General features: G+C 35.0%; 1 protein-coding gene across 4 annotated transcripts in view; it reads left to right on the forward strand.

Moving 5' to 3' along the window:
- The window catches only part of LOC136028132 (dual specificity calcium/calmodulin-dependent 3',5'-cyclic nucleotide phosphodiesterase 1-like), a 318,548-nt gene that overhangs the window by 84,427 nt on the left and 212,102 nt on the right, over positions 1-22,019 (forward strand). For all 4 annotated transcript variants that reach the window (XM_065705780.1, XM_065705781.1, XM_065705779.1 and 1 more), the window contains one exon: positions 662-1,217. In XM_065705780.1, coding sequence (XP_065561852.1) covers positions 718-1,217 — 500 coding nt within the window. In that variant the 5' untranslated portion in view covers positions 662-717. The remainder of the gene's footprint in view (positions 1-661; positions 1,218-22,019) is intronic.

Raw genomic sequence — 22,019 nt, forward strand, 5'->3', positions numbered from 1 at the left:
GGAAAGCTTGCCCCCTTCTCTTCACATTTACCTGTAGGACCTTCCATTGAAAATTAAAAATTTTTGGCTAAAAAATTTATGAACTTTACTATGTCAAGGTACAAAAATGTAGACGGTGGGGGGCAAGCTGAATTTCCAAAATGAGTGTGTGGGAAAGATTGTTGTTTTTTTTTTTTCATGTTTTTAAAGAGAAGTCGAAAACAGAGGCATTTTTCCTATGAAAAACCTCAAGAAAAGGTATTTTCGAAATATAAAGGGAGTAAATGACCCTACCCTAATTGACACCCTTGATTGAAATCCCCTCTCAAAAGTTCCTAGATGTGTGAATATGATAGTGCAATTGTCAAAAAAATTCCCCTTTTTACAGTTAGCATTATCCCTTTTTTTCGATTATACGAAATGTGTTCACTATTAGCTTTTGAAGAATCTAAACTCAACGAGCATGTTTTCTTTCTTTTCACCCCAAAATTCACTTTTTGGCTACTGACTAATTTTTGTCACAGAATGCTTGATTTAATGTTTACCCTCTAGATATTTTTTTTAATAATATTTATCCTAGGACTAAACATAACAGATCAAGCTATTGCATAGGAAAACAGCTTGACAAACGCACCCTTCTGATATGCTAAAGAATATAACTAAATAATTTCTTCTGATTTAGGGAAGCACCTTCTACTCCGACGCCTCAATTACTCTCCTGGTCCTTTGTAATCAAGTATGGGTATCATAACAAGCAAGAATAATAGGATTGGCCATATTTTCAATCACTGCCATGAAGTTGATTCAATAACATCCCCCATTATAAAAAACCCAACAATCACGATAACTAAAGCTGCTTGGGAAGAAAATAAGAGTATGAGCAATAGTGAATCCTTTTATTCCTCTATTTCTTCAATGCCTAAGAATTGTGAACATAAGCCAGAGTCATCTAAGCCAATTTCAGAACAGTTGGAAAGTGATCAGAATCGCGATATAGAGGAGATAGCAGCAGCAGTTAGCTTATATACAAGTGAAAACAGCGAGTCAGTTAGTTTGGATTACGAAATAGATGATGGCTCAGAATCTTCGATTATAAACCTCCTTGCCGATAAAACGGTAGTAAAAACTTTAGATCTTTGTAACTGCAATGTTCAAAATGATAGAAATATTACTGGGAGAACTTTAATTTCGAGTGTTAAAGCTGATGATCAAAATAGCATTACAGGTAGTTATATAAGGTAAACCATCTCAATACTTTACCAACCCAATACATTTCTCAATTTTGCTTATTAAAATGTATTTCTCACTCCAAAATATAATTAGATAGCCACTAACTATTGGAAAAGCAGGTAAATATTCTTGCCAAAAAATTATTTCAGTCTATAGTGGGGTGTTTCAGAGTTAATTTGTCAAAAACTTGTAATTTACGCTTCAGCAATTGCGCAAACTTAACAGGTATCTGTCCAATACTGAGACATATTCCCTAGCGGAAGAGTTGTCACTAATTCTGTTGCTTTTTTAATTTCTTCAATGAAAACACGAAAAAAAGTAAATATATTTTTCAATGAAAATGCTAAAACGAAGTATTTCAGAGTCTACAGGGTATGTTCGTAGCATACACAATTGGCCAACATGCAAAAAAGTTAGTTTTATTGTTTGGAAATCATTCTAATCTATACAGATATATAATACAAAATACAACGACGGATAATGGACAAATAAAATAAAATAAATGAAATAGTTTGTCGGTCGATTTTTTTCGTCACGCTAAGTTCCTACTGGGTGTACCTCTGTGGGCCGAAAACCAGCGTATGGTTTCTGTGTATGAAGTTGTCGATCCGTTTAGAGTTGTCGCGGAGCGTAGGTTACGCTTTGAACAGAATTTGGATACTTCAAATAGTTTATTTAGTGTCTTTTTATAAATATTTTTCCTATTGAAGCAGCTTTGTGTTTCCTTCTTTTTTCCCCTTGTATGCTCCATTTTGACACCATTGTGTGTTTATTGGGTAAATAAAGTTTCATTCAAATGAATTATTTAAATAGAAAAAAATATGTTTTAATTTATACAGTTTTGATTGAGGACTTGATATTGTTTCTAAAAAATAGAATTTGATTTTAAAAGTTTTAAACGTTGGACTGTGATCATCTTTCCATTCAAACAGCACTTGTCTTGTTTTTACACCTCCCTGGGATTTAGACTCGTTTCACATTTAATCGTGATTTTTTTTTAATTTTTTTTTTATTTTTTTTTTTTTTTTTTTTTTAACTGTGTCAGTTTAAAACAAGATTGGACTTCGCTCGATTTTTGAGATTTGAAGTCCTTTCACGATTTCAGTTTAAACAAGGCACGGCATTTCTTAATTTACACAAAAAAGGTTTTGGTAGTGTAGAGGGGAAGAGGAGGTCCTGGATCTCCCTATCTAAATTCTTCAAATCATTTAAGTTTCAAGAAGGATTAAAATGTCTACCGTTTCTATGAAATCATTACTGTAAAAAATAAGCTAGATGCGAAATTTCGAGTAATTTCTTTCATGCAACGTGCGGAATATCTTGACTTAAGGCACATTTTTACCTTTCGGTCATTTTGAGGGGAATATCTTCGCAATATTTTTGTTTCATTCCATGAGTGGTTACAGGGGTATCCAGGAGTAAAAGTAGCATAGGAGAGAGTTTTATGACCCTCAAAATACTTTTGTATCTGAAAGGTTAGGTTAGAGCTTAGTTTTAAAAATTGAGCCTCCTTCCAAGTTTCATTCCTCTGTATCAAGTAGCTGGCTGGGGAAAATAATACATCACTGTTTTCTTAGTCCACATTGCTGCATTGACCCTGAAAGTGTCTTGGCTGTCCCAGAAGGACAATACAAAGAATAAATAAAATAAAGATTTTCTAGAGCCATTGCTGTTGCTTAGGGGGCCATATTGACATTTCAATTGTTGTGTCTCTTCTTTAAAAAGGGTGTTCCTTAAAAAAAGAAAAAACAACTAGATTCTGTTTTACAGACCTTGATCATTTTCCTTAGCCTGTATTGCAGCAACAGGCAATAATTCATTGAATTTAACCAAGTTATGTTCTTTCTATCCTGTTATAGCAGAGCGGATTGATGCTCTGCTTGGCAATACTGGACCTAGGATTCAATCCCCATCATAGCAAGATCGGGGCAACAAGCTTAAGGCTTGTCCCTTTATAAAAACAGGCCCTGGTCTAAGACCCCAAAAAATTAATACATTGTGCCCAGATCGCTCTTTACTAAAACTTAAAGCATGGTTCTTCAAAGATAAATAAAGAGCTCTATTCAGAGCTCCAAGTAAAAAGCTCTATTTTAATTTTTGAAATAGAGAAGTACAATAGAGGTTTCCTAAAATCACTAGATATTTCCCCTTTTTCAAAAATCATATTCATAACCTTCAGTTACTTATTTCTAACCATAAAAGCACGATATTTAAAAAACTCATTTACCACACTATCAGCAGCTAGGGCCTTATTATTTTTTAATCATTTGGTATTGTCATTAATTCTTCATCACAAAATAAATCTTCCTTCACATCCAAAGTGTCACAAAGTTTTCGTTCTTTTCTATATCTTTCCCTGTAACTCGTCACGGTTTAGCATATTCTCAAAATATTCTACCAATCTCTCTTTTACTTTTTACTTATCACTGATTGTGGGCTGCTTCCTATCTCTAACTGGGGTAAGTACAAATTAGCTATGAGCTTTCGATTTATTAACATATCAGTACAATATTCTACTATTATGCCATCTGGTTGGAATTTTAGCAGTGTCAAACAATTTTATCCATGACCTCACTTAATGCCTTCTTAGTTGATATTTTGATACTTTCTTTATTTTGTTTACACTCTTCTTATTTTCATGTGATCTATCATTAAAATAATTCTTTTGCAAGCCTATCCTCCTTTCTGTTAAATATACAAAATGTTCAGTAATTCTTTAGCTGTGCTCCTAACTTTCTCCAATAAAACACCATCAGCAGCTACACAAACTATTTTACTAAAAATATCCCATCCATCTTGTACATTGTCAGATTTTAAATATTCTAGTTTAGTATCCAACTGTTCCTGGAGAGTTTCTCTCAAATTCTTTCTCTAGATGTTTTAAGCTACCATGTACAAAAAATGGAAATTTTGCATTTTTTCCAAGAAGAAGGATCACGGATGCATTTTTTCCAGGGGGGATCGCATCGAACTAATGGTCCTAAGAAATTATGTAAGAGTTCATTTGAACAGAAATCAGATGTTTTTATGTCATTTTTGAGTGACCATAGGGATTACGCCCGGTGAAGAGAAGAAGAGTGTGGTTCTAGGATTTCACTCTTAGGTTAATAATATACATGTGCCTGAGTAATCAAGCATCTTTAGCCCTCAGTTTTATAGATTAGGAGCAGACATTCAATTCAGCTTTGCTATGGCCTTTAGCAAAGGCCTTATCCTTTTATGTTATACCAGACAAATACATTAAAGTGATTAGTGTTACGTACGAAAATAAAACTGCTGGTATTAAGGTAAGAAATGAGGTTAGTAGCTGGTTTTGTATTAAACAAGGAGTTAAGCAAGATTGTGTTCTATCCCTATTTATGTGGATCATTCTGAAATACTTTGTCTTTAACATCACAGGAAAGGAGATGGGAGAGCATGGAGTCAAATGGGAATGAAAATATTTCCTGGACTTAGATTGTGGTGACAATTTAAGCATCCTAGATGAAAATATGAGCAAAATGAATGTACATTTAGAGGTTTGTAACTTGAGGGTGTTAGAATAGGTTTGAAAATTAATGTTTAGAAGACTGAGTCACTAAAGCTTGGAATAAGTGAAGTTGAAAATGTGACATTGGGTAGCGAAAAGATCGACCAAGCGGACAGCTTCAGCAACCTTGGTAGCATTATTAGTAAGAACGGTAGGAGCAGTAAAGATATTAAATGTAGAATTAGCCAAGACTCAGCGTGTTTTTTCACAGTTGAGAAAAGTAGAGAAGTGTAGGAAGATAAGTTTGCGAACTAAGATTAGAATATTGGTATGTACAGTGATGACAGTGGTCAACTAGAGTTCTGAGGCGTAGGCACTCCGGAAAATGGAGGAAGATTGGTCGATGTTTTCTAGAGACATTGGGTACCCCTCGGACTGTTTTGGTACCCATCTGACTGATTGTATTCCAAATAGTAGGCTGTAAAAAAAGTGTGGCTCAATCCTGCTTTCAAGGCCTATAATGAGAGAAGGGTTGAGATGGCTAGGACACGCTTTGCGGATGAAGTATGGCAAATTGTCAAGAATTGTTTGTTTTTTTTTTTGCCAACCATCTAGGGCTAAACAGAAAGCAGGTCGTCTGTGGCTCGGGTAAGAGAACGTCATAAGGACAGATTTAAGGGAAATTGGAACTTTTTGGGAGGTTTAAAGAAGGAGGCTTTGAATAGATTAGAATGGAAAGAGGAGCTTGGGTTGCTGTGTTGTCCTCAGGTGGTTTGGCTCTGCGTTGAGTTTTCAGTAGTAGTAACACTATTAAATTCATGAATATGCATCAGCTAATATTAAGGATGGACGGATGTGGCAGAATGAATATCTAATCCTTCGTGATTTCCGGGAATGTTTTTGATATAAACTTTTATTATTGCTGGTAGGGAAAGGTATTAATGTGGGGCATCATGACTCTCGCCAGAAAATTTCCTTTGGGGTGGAAAATACTACCAAAAGTTTATTTTCCAGCGATTTTAAATGGTAATATTTCTTTTATCTCATTTATATACAATGTTTCGATGCATTCAAACATATATATGTAATTGTAACATATTTAAACACCATAGAACACTGTTAGAGGTAATGATGACTTCAGCTCCGTAAGAGATCGAAAGTCATGCATAGTTTCCATCCACATGAAGAATAATTCACCTACAGCGAACTTATTTATAAGAAATTATTCAACTAAGTCTACTGTTCGTCGAAAATTTTTAATAGATATTCAATTATTGTCCATTATATTAATTACAATCTAACATTTAAATCTTAAGTAGAAAAATAGTAAAATTGGGTCACTATCAATCAATTCATAATTATAGATATTTAAAATTTATCAGCACGGACTCTCAGTCAGGAGCTTGGTCAGGGACCCAGCCAACAAAATTTTAACATCGCAGGCCTTAACGAGTTAAAGTAGGTTTGGGGAATTCATCTTTCTGAAAGCTAAAAAACAAGTATTGATTAGAGTCAATAAGAGAGTCATACCCTTTACCCGTGCCATTTAACCAAATAATTGGAAAAATATAGGTTCTATGACTATCTTAGCTCTATGACTCAGTTTCACCCTAGGAAAGACGCATGGACGGATCCTAATAAGGGCTTACTCCAGGTTTGCCTCTCGCTCAGTCGGAATATTTGTCTTGGCTTTTTCTACAATTAGCCATAGCTTGATGCCCACAACTACTTGATTTGAATATAAAAATTTAACTGCAGAAATAGAGCTTTTGATGAAAAAAAGAAAAAGAAAAAGAATCTAAGGAAAATGAACACAGAGTACGCATTTAATATTTTTCTTTGGGTGAATTATCACGCTTTCTTTAACACTTAAACAAAACTTCACAAAATCGAGGTTCTTGGTGCACTTTTTGCTTTTTATACTATCTGGTTTCCTAACTGTACGCATCCAACATTGCCGACAGATTTGCCGAAAGCAAGGACCTCGCTCTTCGAAGCATTATAATTGAGACCAATTTTGGCATATTACCTACGAAGCACAGAAAAATTTTCCTCCACAGACGATACAGTTCTACTTAAATTCAGGATGTCGTCAGCGTAACTGAGTATGGAAAGGTCCAAACCTTTAAGGTCTAAACATTTATTTTGTTTAAGACATAAGACGCCATCTGTTCTTCTGATTATTCTTTTTTAGAAGATGACAAAAAGTTCTGAATCCACAGTAGATACCGCTAACGGCATACAAAGCATTCAATCCTTTATGGTTTAATTCTTTTTGTTCAAATTTATTAAATCAATAAATCTTAAGGGTTCTTATATTCAAGTAGCAAGAATGTCAATGGCAAGTAAATAAAATAATCCGATTATAGATGTCTGTAAGTAAATCACACAGGTTGAAACCTTACTTTATTAAAAGGTTTTAATCCAAAAATAAGGTGTTTATATAACACCGCATGACACATAATAAGATCACCGCCTCCATTTTCATAGATTGCATAAAAAAATTTCAACTTGATTAGTGGCTATGGCATATGAGTTGCGACACGAGAAGACGGTGTCCCAGAATAGATGATACGTCACATTCTTTCGAGCTTTTCGATGGATGGCCTTTCGTCCATGAACCCTTTCGAGAAGGAATAAGTGTATTGTATTTCCATTTTTAATTGTATTTTGTATTGTATTGTATTGGATAAACTTCTTCTTCTTCTTCTTCTTCTTCTTCTTCTTCTTCTTCTCCACGAATACAATGATCATATACGGATCTCCGTGCTAGTTGGTGGAGAATTATCCTCCCACCTCGACTTTGATTCTGGGGGCGACAGGGATGTGTCCAGTCCCCCATAGTGTTCAAATCCATTATTGTCTGGATAATGAAGTGTGCCTTGCATTCTACAAGAGGTGTCGAAGTCAGTTCTGATTTCTTCGTTAACAATCTTGACTGTGCCGATGACATTGCTCTAATGGCAAAATAATATGAACGATGCACAAACCATGCTGGATAGTGTAGCTGGTATGGTGGAGTTGATTGGGCTGGAGATTTATAAGGACAAAACTAAAATTCTGACGAACTCGTAAGACATTTGATAAATGGTATCTGTGTATAGTTTGTGTATAGTATGTAAATGGTATAGTATTAAATTAGAAGTCGTCGATCATTTCAAATATCTTGGAACTTTAATAGACATATAAGAAATTTGTAGTAAAGAAGTCCAAAGCAGAACATTTTCTGCGTCCTTAGTCTTTGCATGACTTATAAAGAACAATTGGAGGCAGAGACATGTTCCATTGAAGTCAAAAATGAGGCAATAATCCGTTCCGTACTTCTATACGGCTACAAAAATTGGCTGCTAGAAGCAATGGATGTCTACGCTCAATTTGTTTGACCACTCCTGCCTAACAGAGATCTTCAACATCCTACCCATAGATAGAGTCAGTAACTCGGAATTACGGAAAAGTTACCACTATAATATGACTTCGATGCTTTAATGAGAAACGCCAGTTAACCTGGTTTAACCATGTTTTTGGAGGCCAGATAAGACCCTCAGCCAACAAACGTTAAAATGTAACCCCTTGAGTCATTGGAAAAATAATCGAGGAGAGCAAATAAGACCTGACCCAATACAGTCCGGACCGACCTTGAACCTATTACGGGAATTCACCGCAACGAGCGAAGATGCGACAAGCAATGACTAGAAGTCCCTGCACCCTACACTGGTTACTGAGCAGTGTATTACTCAGCCATCTATCGAATCAAAATGCCAGAGAAAGCTCAAGTACGTGTGTCCTGTGACAAGAACAAGTTTATAAGTAATGAGAGTATATCTGTAAGTAATGACAGTACGCAATATGCAGCATCATTTTACCGAGCTTTAATGGAATTAAATCATGTAACTTTATTTATGGGTCATCTTTATGTTTTTTTATGTGAAATATCTCCTAATGTTTCCAAGCCTAAGTTTATGGGTATTTCTTAAATCTGAGCAGCTCTTCAGCTTTGCGTGGCACTCTCTTTCGATCTGAAAGTTTTTATGTCTGATTCCTTTGAATTCCTTTTTATGGGAGTATGTCTTGGAAATTTTAAGTTAATGTAGCAGCAGTCAAACTTGCCTCAAACACATGTGTAAGCTGAAGCACACATTCTCTGGATGAATCCTACAGCTTCATCTCTTCACCTTGGTCCGTTCATGTAATTCCCACTGTCTCCGAGTTTCGAAGTTCAGTTTTATTCACCAATAAATATATTTTGGAATCAAAATACCCTTATTCCACTTTTTATTCTACCATACAAAAGGGATAAGAAAAATGCAATATAGCAGCAATAAAAAAAAACAAAAGAAAAAAAAAGGATCAATTGCCAAACAGCATATAAGGTTAAAGAGAGACCTTGCCTATGTACTGGGAGTCAAAGTGTAGGGAAGCTCATTATATATCATGAGATAAACTCTCAGGGGACATAATCTCCTAAGAGGAAAATGAAAAAGTAAAAGAAATGATATTAAAACAAAAGACTATTCTGTTTGATTTTTAACAAAACAGCCCTTCAGAATTCTTTTAAAAGCCCTCACATGATTCACATCTCTATATTGGAAATGGTAGGAAATTCTAAACCCGTTGAGAAGCAATGATGGGATTGAAATCTGGCTGTACAGTCGGGGTAGAGGGAACCAAGATATTATATGAAGAACGAAGGCTATAAGAAGGTGAGTCAGAAATAAACTCTAGAGTTTTCTGAAGATATTTTGGAAGATTGCCATGAAGCTGATAAAAAAAAATAAAAACACAAGTAAGACTAAAAAGATTGTAGTTTTAGGGGCACTTTCGGTGAGGAAAGGCATGTGTCCTTAATCAGACACCATGCTTTATTGTGTATGACAAAAAGTAACCGGAGTTTAGAAGGAAAGGTAGACCTCCGTTCAATGGGGCAATACGAAACATATGAGTAGAGAATATAGAAAAAATAAGCCTCAGAATAAATCCAGGAAAGGTCTGTAGGAGTTTTGGAATGACTCCTAAAATCCGCGAGAGCTAAACCCTCATCATGGCCATATGGTGCCTAAACGATAGGTTTTTATCAAACAAGATACCAAGAAACCAGCCCACCTTATTCTCTGGTTTACACAATGAACCTTGTAACACCTAAATGTGTGTAAGCTAAGGGTTAGCTATACCAATTCGAGAAAAAAAAAGAGAATGTGACTTGACAAAATTTAGATCCAAGTAATTGGCATCAAACCATGAAATTACTCTGTCTAATATTGCCAAAATGATACACCTGGTAACACAATCCTTCTTCCCGTGGGTCCCAAGAGCGGTGACATCAGCAAAAGCACCGAGAAAATCTTCATTAAAAGTAGCAATGGAACATGATGGAACATCCGAATAACACAGCCTGCAGCATAATGGAGAACTGGTGTTCCTGACTGCCGAAATCAGATCATTGAAGTAAATCAGAAATTTAACATGGTCAACAGGTCCCTGAGGGATACGATATTCTCCTTCAGAAGGGCTTCGGAAAAGTGAATGAATTAGATCTTATATTTGATCTTATACCAATATGTGATAGTTCCGAAAGAAAAATCTGATGGGTCAAAGAATCAAAAGCTTTGTGAGAATCCAATGATAAAGCTGACAAGAAAAGACCAGAGTCTAATGCCGAAAGAATAAAATTCAAGAGAGTGGTGCAAGCATGCTCAGTAAAGTGATTCGCTCACAATATGAACTGGAAATCATGCAAAAACTCTTTTGCATCGAGAAAACTAAGAAGCCTGGATAGCAGAGCCTTCTCAAAAATTTTGCTGCAAAGAGCTAGGAGAGAAATTGGTCTATAATTAGCAGGATCACTCTGAGAACCACCTTTAAACTCAGAAACAGAGTTCAATTCCAATGAATAAATATGGGGGTCGAAGATAGGCTATGGCTATGAAATTGCAACGAGAAATTTTAGAGCACGCAGTAGAAGTAGTCGTCTTTCCTATATTAGAAAAATAAGACATAAGCTCTAGCTAAACATTTTTTCTGCTTTGACAGTCTTACTATTGACTATCAGCGTTACTGGAACTGAAGGTGGAGGAGGTATGGGTCTAAGAACAGAATTAATAATATATCATGTTTTCCTAACATTCTTTCCACACTTCAAATTTCCTATGATACTACTGAGACTCGCCCTACCAACACAGAAAATTAAATATGCTCCAATAGGCCTTGAGGCGCTTAAGATGAGCTGCAGATGACGAAACCTTGTACAAACTTCCACGAATAAGTTTTCCTTTTCCAGCTTTTATTGAGACCTGGAGCCATCCATTGACTCAGCGGTACTACTGTTTTTGAAGAATGAGGTGCTAAATTTTAATGGCAAACTTCTAGGACACCTTCACAAATCCAATTCACAAATAAAAACATCCAATGGCTGATCAGTCAGATGAGAATTAGTTAGATTGAGCTTGGTATAGCCAAAACGTAAAAATGGGAGATTAGATGGTGATGCTTTACGTTGCGCTTAATCACCTCTCTTATATCAGGAAATCTTATATCGGAAACTTTCACTAGGACGATTTGATAGAACTCCTATGCTAAATTCTTTTTATATGTCTTACTTCCTCTTTGCCTACTCAATTTTGCATTTGGATATGTTTCAGGGGAATCATGCAGGGGCTATTTCCTGTGGGTTTGCATTTTCGGAAAATACGTCTACGGAAGAGGGGATTCCCTGAAAGATCGGGCAAACGATCAGAAATAAAAGTCTTTTTCCAATGAAAGTATGCTAAGCAGAATTTTTCAGACTAAATCGTCCGTGAGAAGTTTTACGAGGGAGGGGATATTCAGCGAGGATGGTATTATCCGGAAAGCCTTTTAAGGGGGAGGGGTGTATTTTAAGCTGAAGGAAATTTCCACAGAGTAGTTTCCCGTAAAAGGAGTACATTTTACACGGAGGTTGAGCCAAATTACTGACATTATTTGAAAATCGTTCCGAAAAAACAGGTTTTTTTTTAACTGAAAGTAAGGATTTATACTAAAATTCAAAACGAACAAAAATATTCCGCATACAAAGGGATAGCCCACCTCCTAAATACCTTGCTCTTTATACTAAAGTTTGACTGTCTGTCCCAATTTTTAAGATAGGCTCCTGAAACACAAAGGCCGTCTAACTAAAACAGAAAGTTTTTAGAAGTGCTAAGGGCTTTAGCGTAAAAACAAGGTGTTTAGGGGGGGGACCCTTCAAATACAGAATAATTTCTGTTCGTTTTTGCGGTTCAATATAGCTTCTTACTTTCAACCAAATAAACTCTATTTTTTTATTTAATACGCCTACAAGATCATTTTACTTAATTTCTTCTCATTTTGGCTTAATGAAGCTCTTTACTTTTCTATGAAAAGCTTGTTGCGTGGAATTTTTTTTTTTAGATTAATCAAAATAAATAGTGGAAACTAATGGAAGGCCATCGGTTTCTGTTGGTACAAAAAGTAAGGTAATTTGAACAGCAAAATCACACAAATTAGTTGGTAATAATGGTCGCCAGTCAGTGAAATCCATTGGTTCTTCAACTTTCCAAAATTTTCGAAAAGTGACAACCCTGATTGCAAGATCTAGAGGCATATAATATAATGTCTCTCTCGGATCATTGATCGAAATCTTTTTTTTTATTACGTGCAATATTATATAATCGGCTACATAATGTCTATCTTACTTTTAGGCAAGAAACTTATTCAGTAGTATCCGAGGTGCTTCCATTGGATGTAAATAACTCCCTTGACGGTTCCTTGGCTGGGGATATGAAGCTTCAAGACCTGATCATGACTAATGAAGATGCAAATGAAAGAGCTGAATGCACTGAACCGCTGCCTGACTCAGGAACAAGCATGGATGAAAAGTTATCAAAAGTCAGAGAAATATTGATGAAAAACTACAATAGGTTTCCAGATGGTAAAGAAAGAGACAAGATAATAGCGTTGCCGAAAGGTATGTTGTTATTTCTTATCGGGAATAGGCTATATCTAAATTTCAATTTTGTAAGAGGAGTGCTCAAACTATCGTGGTTTTCAAAGTTCTATTGCAGTAGCCACAAAGGGGAAGAAAGAGGAGGGCATAAGTTGACTCAGAAGATAACCATGAAAGTTTGAACAATGGTCGCCTAAAGTATAGTTGTGTGTTTTTTGTCTGCCTGTCCCCTTAAAGGAAAGTCTTCTGCATCTCTCTTGCAAAGTAACAGCTTACCAAAAGGTATGTCAAGCTAAGTTAAAGGTTTTTAAATTTCTATTGCCACATATAGAGAGGGGCTCTATAATACTGATCAAACGATCTTCTTGGAAAAATTGAAGAATTATTGGAAAAATTTTCTCTTCTCTTTTCTCATCTTTTCATATCCTGAGTCTCCTCCGGCTCTTATTGGTTTGAACCCTGTGGAGTTACGTCCTTAGAAAGTATTAAATAAAAAAACAAAAACAAATTTTTTTCAAGTGAAAGTAAGGAGCAGCATTAAAACTTAAAACAAACAGAAATTATTACGCATATGAAGGGGCTACCCCCTCTTTACGACTTAGCTCTTTACAGTAAAGTTTTGTTTTTATAAAAGCATCTTATTGTTGTATTTAAACGACCCTTGTGTTTTAGGAGTCATTCTTAAGGAATTGGGACACAATTCAAATTTTAACGTAAATAGCGAGGTGTTGACAAGGGGGTAGACCCCTTCATATATGTAATAATTTCTCTTAATTTTAAGTTTTAATGTTGCTCCTTACTTTCAGTTGAAAAAACTTGTTTTTTATTTAATTTCTGATTGCTTTTTATTAAATAATGCCTGGAAATCTGGCTCCACCTTCACAAAGTAACCCCTTCCCCTTTGGAAATGTCCTCTGGACATTTCCTGGTGAAAAATCTACCATGGGCAATTACTCTTAACCACTCCGCGCCTAAGAGTGAGACATAAAAGAGAATGCAAGATGTATAAAAAGAATTTTGTATAAGAATTCTGACAAATTCCCCACCCGAAAATATATGCATACATCCCACTAACAGATACTATGCGTGAACAATGTGCAAATTTCATAGCTTATAGACCTTTCCCCTGGGGCTGTGAGGGGATCATGTTATACCCAAGGGCATAGCTATTGAGCCTTCCAAATAAGATGGAACTAAATGCTTATATCCAAATTTTGATCAGACGATACTGGGAAAAAAGGGGAAGGGGGAGGGGGCCTGGCTGCTCTGCGATTTTTTGGTCACTTAAAAAGGACACTAGAACTTTTAATTTCCGTTCGAATCGAGCCTTCTTTCAATATTCTATGACAACTAGGTCCATATGGTCACTCCTGGGAAAAAAAAAATAAATAAATACGCATCCCTGATCTTTCTTCTGGCAAAAAATAATACAAAATTCCACATTTTTGCAGATAGGAGCTTGAAACCTTTACGATAGGACTCTCTGATGCGCTGAATCTGATGGTGTGATTTTCATCAGTATCACTTGACTCTTAAAGGGCATATTCTCCTATTTTAGAAAATCAGGAATATTTTCCCAGGCTCATGACTTTTGATGGGCTAGGCTATATATAAAAAAATTATGGATTTGAAATCAGCATAAAAGGCCAATTCTCTTGACAAATCTATTGATATCGAAATTACCTTTTTTAGAGTTTTGGTTACTATTCAGCCAAGTCACTCATTACTTACAGTTCGTACCACGGACTGTTTGATATGCTTAAAAACAGATTATGTGGCATTCAAAAATTTGGGGGAGGGATTGGTTCAGCCTACTCCTCAAACCCACGACTTGCTAACTCACTGCATATCACCTCGTATCAAAGGCAGTGCGATACCGCTACCTAAGTAAAGAAGGATGTGATTTGCCACAATGTGTATTTATTTATTTGTTTCAGACCAGGACACATAGAAGGAGTTGTCTTAGAAACATCGGAATGGGATCATCGATTGGAAATCGGAAGGTCTAGTTCTCTTTCTAAGAGTCAAAAGCAATTAGAGGGTAGCCTACCACCCTCCCACGCCCATCGTTTCTTCAAACAATCCAATAAAAATTTGGAAGTAGTCAGTTTAGTTCAACATAGTTAAAAGCTTCAGTAATTATGTCTTTGGGGTTGGCAACCCCATCCCCCTCAGTCTCGTGGGAAAAGACTATAAATTATACTAGTTGCTAATTATTCACATTAGAATTTTTATGGAAGGGATTGTAGTAAAAACTTCAGTAGGACGTTCATTTGATTGGAAATCATAAGTCCTAGTGTCCTTTTTAAGAATCAAAAACGGACGGAAGGCAAATACCCCCCCCCCCCAACATTCTATTTTCTCAAATGCATCTAATAAAAATCTTGAGATTGGAATTTTGTTCAAAATAGGCAAAAATCATATAACAAGGCCTTTGGGTTGAAGCAAACTCCAAGAGTCTAGGGGCAAGGGCTGTGAGTAATGCCCCGGGGATATGTAAGTTTTTTTGGAAGGGCTGGTTTTGAAGTTCTAGTCTCCTTTTTAAAAGTCAAAAGTCATTGGAGGGTAACCAGCCCCCCCTCACGTTCCTCATATCCCAAACTATCTAGTTAACATCTCGATACAGCTATTTCGTTCAACATTAAAGTTAAAAGGTTCCAGTAATTATGCCTACAGTATCCAGCTCCCTACAGCCGTCAGGGCAAAGGCCACTAGGCGACTCGTTCATTGCTTGCATATGGTATATGTTATTTAGAAAGGTGGGCATGCTTGACCAAACAGACGAAGGGCATCCAGGCGAGCCTTTCAGAGGGTTGAGGAGAGTGTTGAACTAAATCAATAAACTTTGTGTGCATACGGGTTGTCAAAAGAGCGGAACTCAGAAATGACTAAGTATAATAATTTTGAAATTTTACGAAATGATGAGCTAGATGATCAATTAAACGGAAAGGCAATATTTGCACACTACTACTGCTATTGCTACTACAACTACTTCTACTACCACCACTATTGTCGCTAAAACCAGCTCTTCTCTCTTCTGTAGCTAGTAATACCAACGCTGAAGATATTGAAATAAACATCTCATGATACGTTGAGGGTAAAATTGAACTAAATCAAAACATACTGTGCGCATACAAATTGTTGTTACGGGTGTATCAGCAATGTTTTGGGAACGGCTTACCGTATTAAGAGGAAACGTCTGAGGCATCATGAGTGGGATGTTCAACTGACCGAAAGGCAATATGTGCCTGCTACTACTGCTATTAATACTGCTGCCGCTATTGTTACTACTAATACTAACCAATACTAATATTACTACTACAATTCCTACTACTATCACTACTGTACAATTAAGGCAACGCGTATGAAAGTGAAAATTTAACAGAATATTAAGGGAGGATTTGAACTATATCAAAACGCACCATGTGCAGGCGAATTGTCAAAAGGGCGTATTTACAGAACTGATTTGGGTGTTAAGTTGGAACTTTCAGAGAATCATGAGGGGATGTTCAGGGATGTTCAACTGACCAAAAGGCTAAATGTACACACTACTGCTGTTCTTAATACTGTTCCTACTACTTTTAATGCTACTACTAATGCAATACTACTGCTGCTACTACTTCTCCTACTACATATTGTGGCACTAGTAATATTAAGACTAAGTCTATGAAGTTGAAAATTTGAGAGAATGCTTAGGGCAAATTTGAACTAAATCAAAAGACACTATGTCCGTTCAGATTGTCTATAGGGCGTTGATTTGGGTATTATGTTGGACCTTTCAGAGAATACTTAAAGGGGAAGTTCAATTACCCAAAACACAATATGTAGACGCTGCTACTAATACTACTATCACTGTTACATTTACTAGTTTTACTAATGCTATTGCTATTACTCAAACTAAAACTTCTATTGCAACTACTTGCAAGGCTAAAAGAGTTATAATCGAAACTTCAAGAAGTATATGAATTTACGGGCTATTAAAATGATTTATCGGCAATGTCATAGCAATGGTTAATTGTATTAAGTTGAAATTTCTATGACTTGATAAGAGAGTTGCTCAAATAACCAAAAGGCAATATGTTAATGCTACTGCTGCTACTTGCACTAGTCCTATTGCTCTTTATGCTACCACTAGTACTACTAATGCTAGTACTCATACAGTGACGGCTATCACGACTATGCCTAAGGATAGGAAGATGAAATTTTCAGGGAAACTTTAAGGGAGAAGGTGAACTGAATCGTAACATACCGTATGTCTGCTGGTTGTCAAATAGGGTTATAATAGCTAGTTATATCATTGAAACTTTTAAAGAAGCTAATTCTATTGGAAATTATAATTAATCAAGTTAATGAAAATGACGCTATCAGATTCAGCGTATTACAGAACTCTATGGTAGAGGTGTCAAGCTCCTATCTCTAAAAATTTGGTATCTTTTTTTTTGCCATCACGGATGCGTGTTTACTTCATTTTTGTTTTTCTTGTTTGTTTTTCCCAGGCATAACCATATCGACTCAGCGGTCCTAAAATATTTGGAGAGGATCATTTGAATGGAAATTAAAAGTGCTACTGCCCGTTTTAGGCGACCGTTAAGATTGGAGGGCAAGTAGGCCCCCAACAACGCCTTTTTTCTCAATACCGTCAGATCAAAATTCTGAGGAAGCCATTTTGTTCAACACAGTTGAAACTCCGACCAACTATGCCTTTGGATATATCATGACCCCCCCCCCTAAAGCCCCTGGGAAAAGGTATTGAAGTTATATAAGTTCCCAATTGCTTACATGTAGTATTTGTTATTGGGAAGTATGCATACATTTTTATTAGGGAGTGGTTCGAATTTTTTGCTTGGGTGATTTTTCAGAGGGAAAATTTTCCTTTGAAAGGGAATTTTCCAAGAGGTGAGTTTTTCATGGGACATTTTCCACTGGGGGAATTTGTGAGAATTCCTAATCGAAGTTCTTATGTCTTGCTTTCTCTTTGTCGACTCAATTTTCCGCGTGGAGATGATAAGGGCCAGAGTCTGGGGTAAATTTTTACCAGGATTGATTTGTCTAGATAATATATCCGTGTGAATGAGGGATTTTTTGGTGGACATGGAGCCAGATTTCCTGATGTTATTTAGAAAAATAATCAGGGATTACATAAAAAAAATTTTTCAGCTGAAAGTAAGGAGCAACATTAAAACAAAATGAGCAGAAATTATTCCGTATATGAGGGGGGTTACTTCTCCTCAACATCTCGCTCCTTACGCTAAAGCATTTATTCTATGTCCTATTCTTTAGGAACGACTCCTGAAACACAAGGTTTCTTTAATTTTAACAATAAGAAGCAATGTTTAAAAGTACTAAAAAGCTTTTGCGTAAAGAGATAGGTGTTGAGGAGGAGCAACTCCCCATCAAACACGTAATAATTTCTGTTCATTCTGAGTTTTAATGTTGCTTTCTACTTTTCGTTGAAAAAAATTGTTTTTTTTATCTAATATCATTGAGAGGTCATTATCGTTGCTTAAAAAACATTTGTTTCTCCTATGATTATTCCTGTTTGACATTTTATTTCTACTTCTCAACACAATTGTGTCAAAATAGATTCTAACTAGCCTGGTCTTTGAAGAAGGAGAGGGAGGAAAATATCAAAAATTAAAATTGTATGATTTTATTTAAGATTTTAAAGAATCAGCCCCCCTAACCCGTCCAGTGGGCTGTTATGTGTAAACAAGTCTGTGTATTTATTAAATGATATAATAAAATTTTTCATTTCTTTATTAAATTTTTGCTTTTCACTGGTCACTTAAGGTCTTATCATCTCCAATTTTTAACTCTATTACAACCTACTCGCTCTATTAACTTTATCATTTGGCAAAAGAATCAAACGATCATTAGAATCTTTCGATAATTGGATTGGAATTAATTGGATAGTTTTCTTGATCGTGAGATAATAAATACCAATGGTAGCCCGTTGAGACAAATGTACCTCCTTTACTTGGACGTTTGAAATTTATGAATTTCTATCTTGCTCTGAAAGTGTAACATATAAAATAATCAACAACACAGAAATTAGATTTAATTATTCATTTTGTTGGATAACTAAAGGTGGTCTGTAAAGACCTTCTTTAAAAGCCAGTTGCTATGACAACTCCCTTTTTGTTATTCTTTGTTTCTTTACAATCTTCCTCTTTCTTTTTTATAGGCAACTAAACGACAGGCTACTGGAAAAGCAAAGTTTAGTTTATTTTCTACTATAAGATTAATTTGCAGGATATTTATTCTATTTACAAAATAGTTGGCTATAAATCTACCTAATTCTGAGGGATTTGTAGAATTATCTGGTGGAAATTTACCAGTTTTCACTTAAATTTATTACTATACCTACATATTTATAAATTTACATGTTTCTATATTTACTTAGCAAATTTATCAGTCTTAGTTTCTTTATTTACTAAGTTTGCGGTAAATCTGTTTTACTAATGTAGTTAAAAGGATGATTAAGATGATTTTGAATTTTTTTTTTTATCTGTTGGTAAGAATACTCAATAATTTTTCCAGTGCATTGAAAAAACTATAATATCGGTAAAAAGCGCTTATGAAATAGTTCAATAAAATTATATTTCCTGTTCTTTTCTTTTTCTTTTTTTTTTCTAATCTTGCTTTCTATAATTAGTAAGTGTTCGTAATACCTATCCTATCATGTAAAACTATACAAAGGGTAGCTGAAGCAAGTATTTCTCTGATGTACTTTCATAATCTGTCAGCTGGTTTCCAATCATCACGAAAAATTGTTATTTGTCTCATGGCTGGGTAATCAAGTCAAAACCTAAATCAAACCTCAAGTCATGGCTGGGTAATCAACCTAACCTAACCTGGCAAGGGGGCAAAATATTTTCCCAAGTCTTAACAGAAGATTATATGCAACGGGTTTTTCTTTTTGGCGCTTGTCATCTGACAGGCTATTTAGCCAGTACTAGTATGATACGATAATTAATTTGCAACGTTTTTTCAAAGAACTTAATAACTTTTCTTTATTAATTAAAACTTCAGCAGCTGGACGAAGCTGTTAAGTTATTTTTTAAATTTAGCGAACCGCTCATTCTGACTTTGAAGAGTCAAACTTATACCTCATTTCCCAGTAATCAGCCAATGGTGTTTATTTAAGCATAGGACTGAAGTTTGTTTTTAATTGTTTAATTTACAGTTTAGTGGTAAGTTTAGTAAGAACAGTGGTTACTTTCAATAGTCACTAATCTTTTTGCCTAAGAAAAAGCTATCAAAAGGTATGAACACTTAAGTGCCTTACCATTGAAGCATGTTATAAGCTACCACTGAGTTTCTTCATACAAATTAATTTTTAAGATATTTTACATGAAATAAATCCTTCAAAGAGAAGTAAAGAGATTTATTAAGCCAAAAATCAACAGAAATAAAGTCAAATAATCCTCCAAGGATTTAAACTACCACAAATCACCATCAATAAAGAAATGGAGCCAACACAAACATAAATTGCAATAAATAACTGATTCAAACTCAAAAGAAGAAGGAATTAACGTTATTTGAGAACCCCCATGCCTTCTCAAACCCAAATATAAGAACCATTAAACCAAAAAAGATCAGAAACAAAGTCAAATGATCGTCAAAGTATTTAAACTACCGCAAATCAACATCGATAAGTAAATGAAACTAAAAACAAACAGTAATAGCAAGAAATAACCGAGTCAAGCTCAAAACGAGAAGAAACTAACATGATTTGAGAGTCCCCATGCCTTCTCAAGACCAAAATATAATTTGTAATTTACTGAAAACTAAGTATCTTTTAATTGCTTTTACTTCTTTTAAACATTTTTAAATAAAAAATTATTAAAAATTTAAGGAATAAATATCAGTATTTGTACATTAATTTTTTTTTAAGTTAGTTTCTCTTCGTTATTTTTTGAGTCTTTTTCGTGGAAAAAGAAAATAATATTCCATATTGCTTTTTTTTCTATAAAAATCCATAGTTTGGCTTGTTATTTGTATGTTAGAAAAACTTTTTTGACATTTTTTAATCCTGACACAAGCAGAACAATATTTTGATTATTCAAACAGTATTTATAGAGCTTTGTACTTTTCTTTGAAAAGTTTTTTTAATTAATTTCTTTTCTTTTGTATTGACATAGTCTTTTTTTGCAGGGAAAAAGAAAGTAATATTTTAAGTTTTTAGGGTTTTTTCTTTAAGAATTTATGGTTCGGCCTGCTATTTGTATGCTGGAGAAAATTTTTCAACAAGTTTTAACACTATACACCCTTTTGAAAATTTTGACGCAAACCGCAGTGATTAATTTAGTTTTATTCTTCCTCTAGTTGACCTGATAAACAAAACTTAATACCAACAAATAACAAGAAATTCTATCCAGCCTGGATACACTTACACTCTTTACATTTAGTTAAATTGTAAGAGCAGAAGTAGTAATAGTAGTAGCCCTGAGCGCTTCAACTCAATGCCCTTAGTCGTTCTTGCGATATTGCTGAGATGTTTTATTGGCAACAAGCATACATGAGTGCCTTCTGTTTAGTTTTAAAGCAACACTTTGTTTTAAAGCATAATGGGCAAATTGCACAACTCTGGGAGGTTGACATACCCCAATAGCCCTAAAGACATAGTTACTTAACTCTTCAACTCTGCTAAACAAAACAAACGTCTCAAAATTTTGATTGAATGTCTTTAGGAAATTAAAGGGCTAGGGAAGAGTGCTCCTTGACCTCCAATCACCTTTGACTTTTAAAAAGGGCCTTGGAACTTTTGATTTCGAATATAATTACCTCTTTCAAAAGTTTTTGGCTATGATAAAGTGGCATTGCCTATCAAGAAGTGTGACTGTGTTTCACCTGAATAAGGTTTTCATCATTTTTTGGTGCAACTTTCGTTTGTATCCGCCCCCATTTTTGACAGTTTCAAGCTCTTCGGGAAATTACCGTAAATTTGTTTTTGAAATTAACTTCAAGCTATTAATATTAACCAAGATAATAGTTATATATTCTGAATCGCATTCATTTATAACTTTTTTCACTAGATATTTGTTACACACAACTATCATTTAAATAGGGATAAGTCGTGTTATTAGACTGTAAATACAATGATAAAACTATAGATATTTCGGTCACATAATTAGGGATGACGGTCACTGTGTACGTGACCAAGATATCCAGATTTTTTAATAATTATTTTCACTGTCTAATTAAAGGACTTATCCCTATTGAATTGTTATTTGTACGTCATGGAAAGAGAACGTGGTCTTTGAAAATATCTAGGTATTTGTTTTTCAATATGCAGTTTTAAACTTTCGGTTATTATGGGCTATAGTTCACTCTTTACATATTTTTATAATGATAAAGCAAAATTTATAAAATTGCTCAAGTGTCCCTGTTCAGTAAAAATAG

Source organism: Artemia franciscana, chromosome 6 (assembly GCF_032884065.1).
Source record: "Artemia franciscana chromosome 6, ASM3288406v1, whole genome shotgun sequence".
Lineage (NCBI taxonomy): Eukaryota > Metazoa > Arthropoda > Branchiopoda > Anostraca > Artemiidae > Artemia > Artemia franciscana.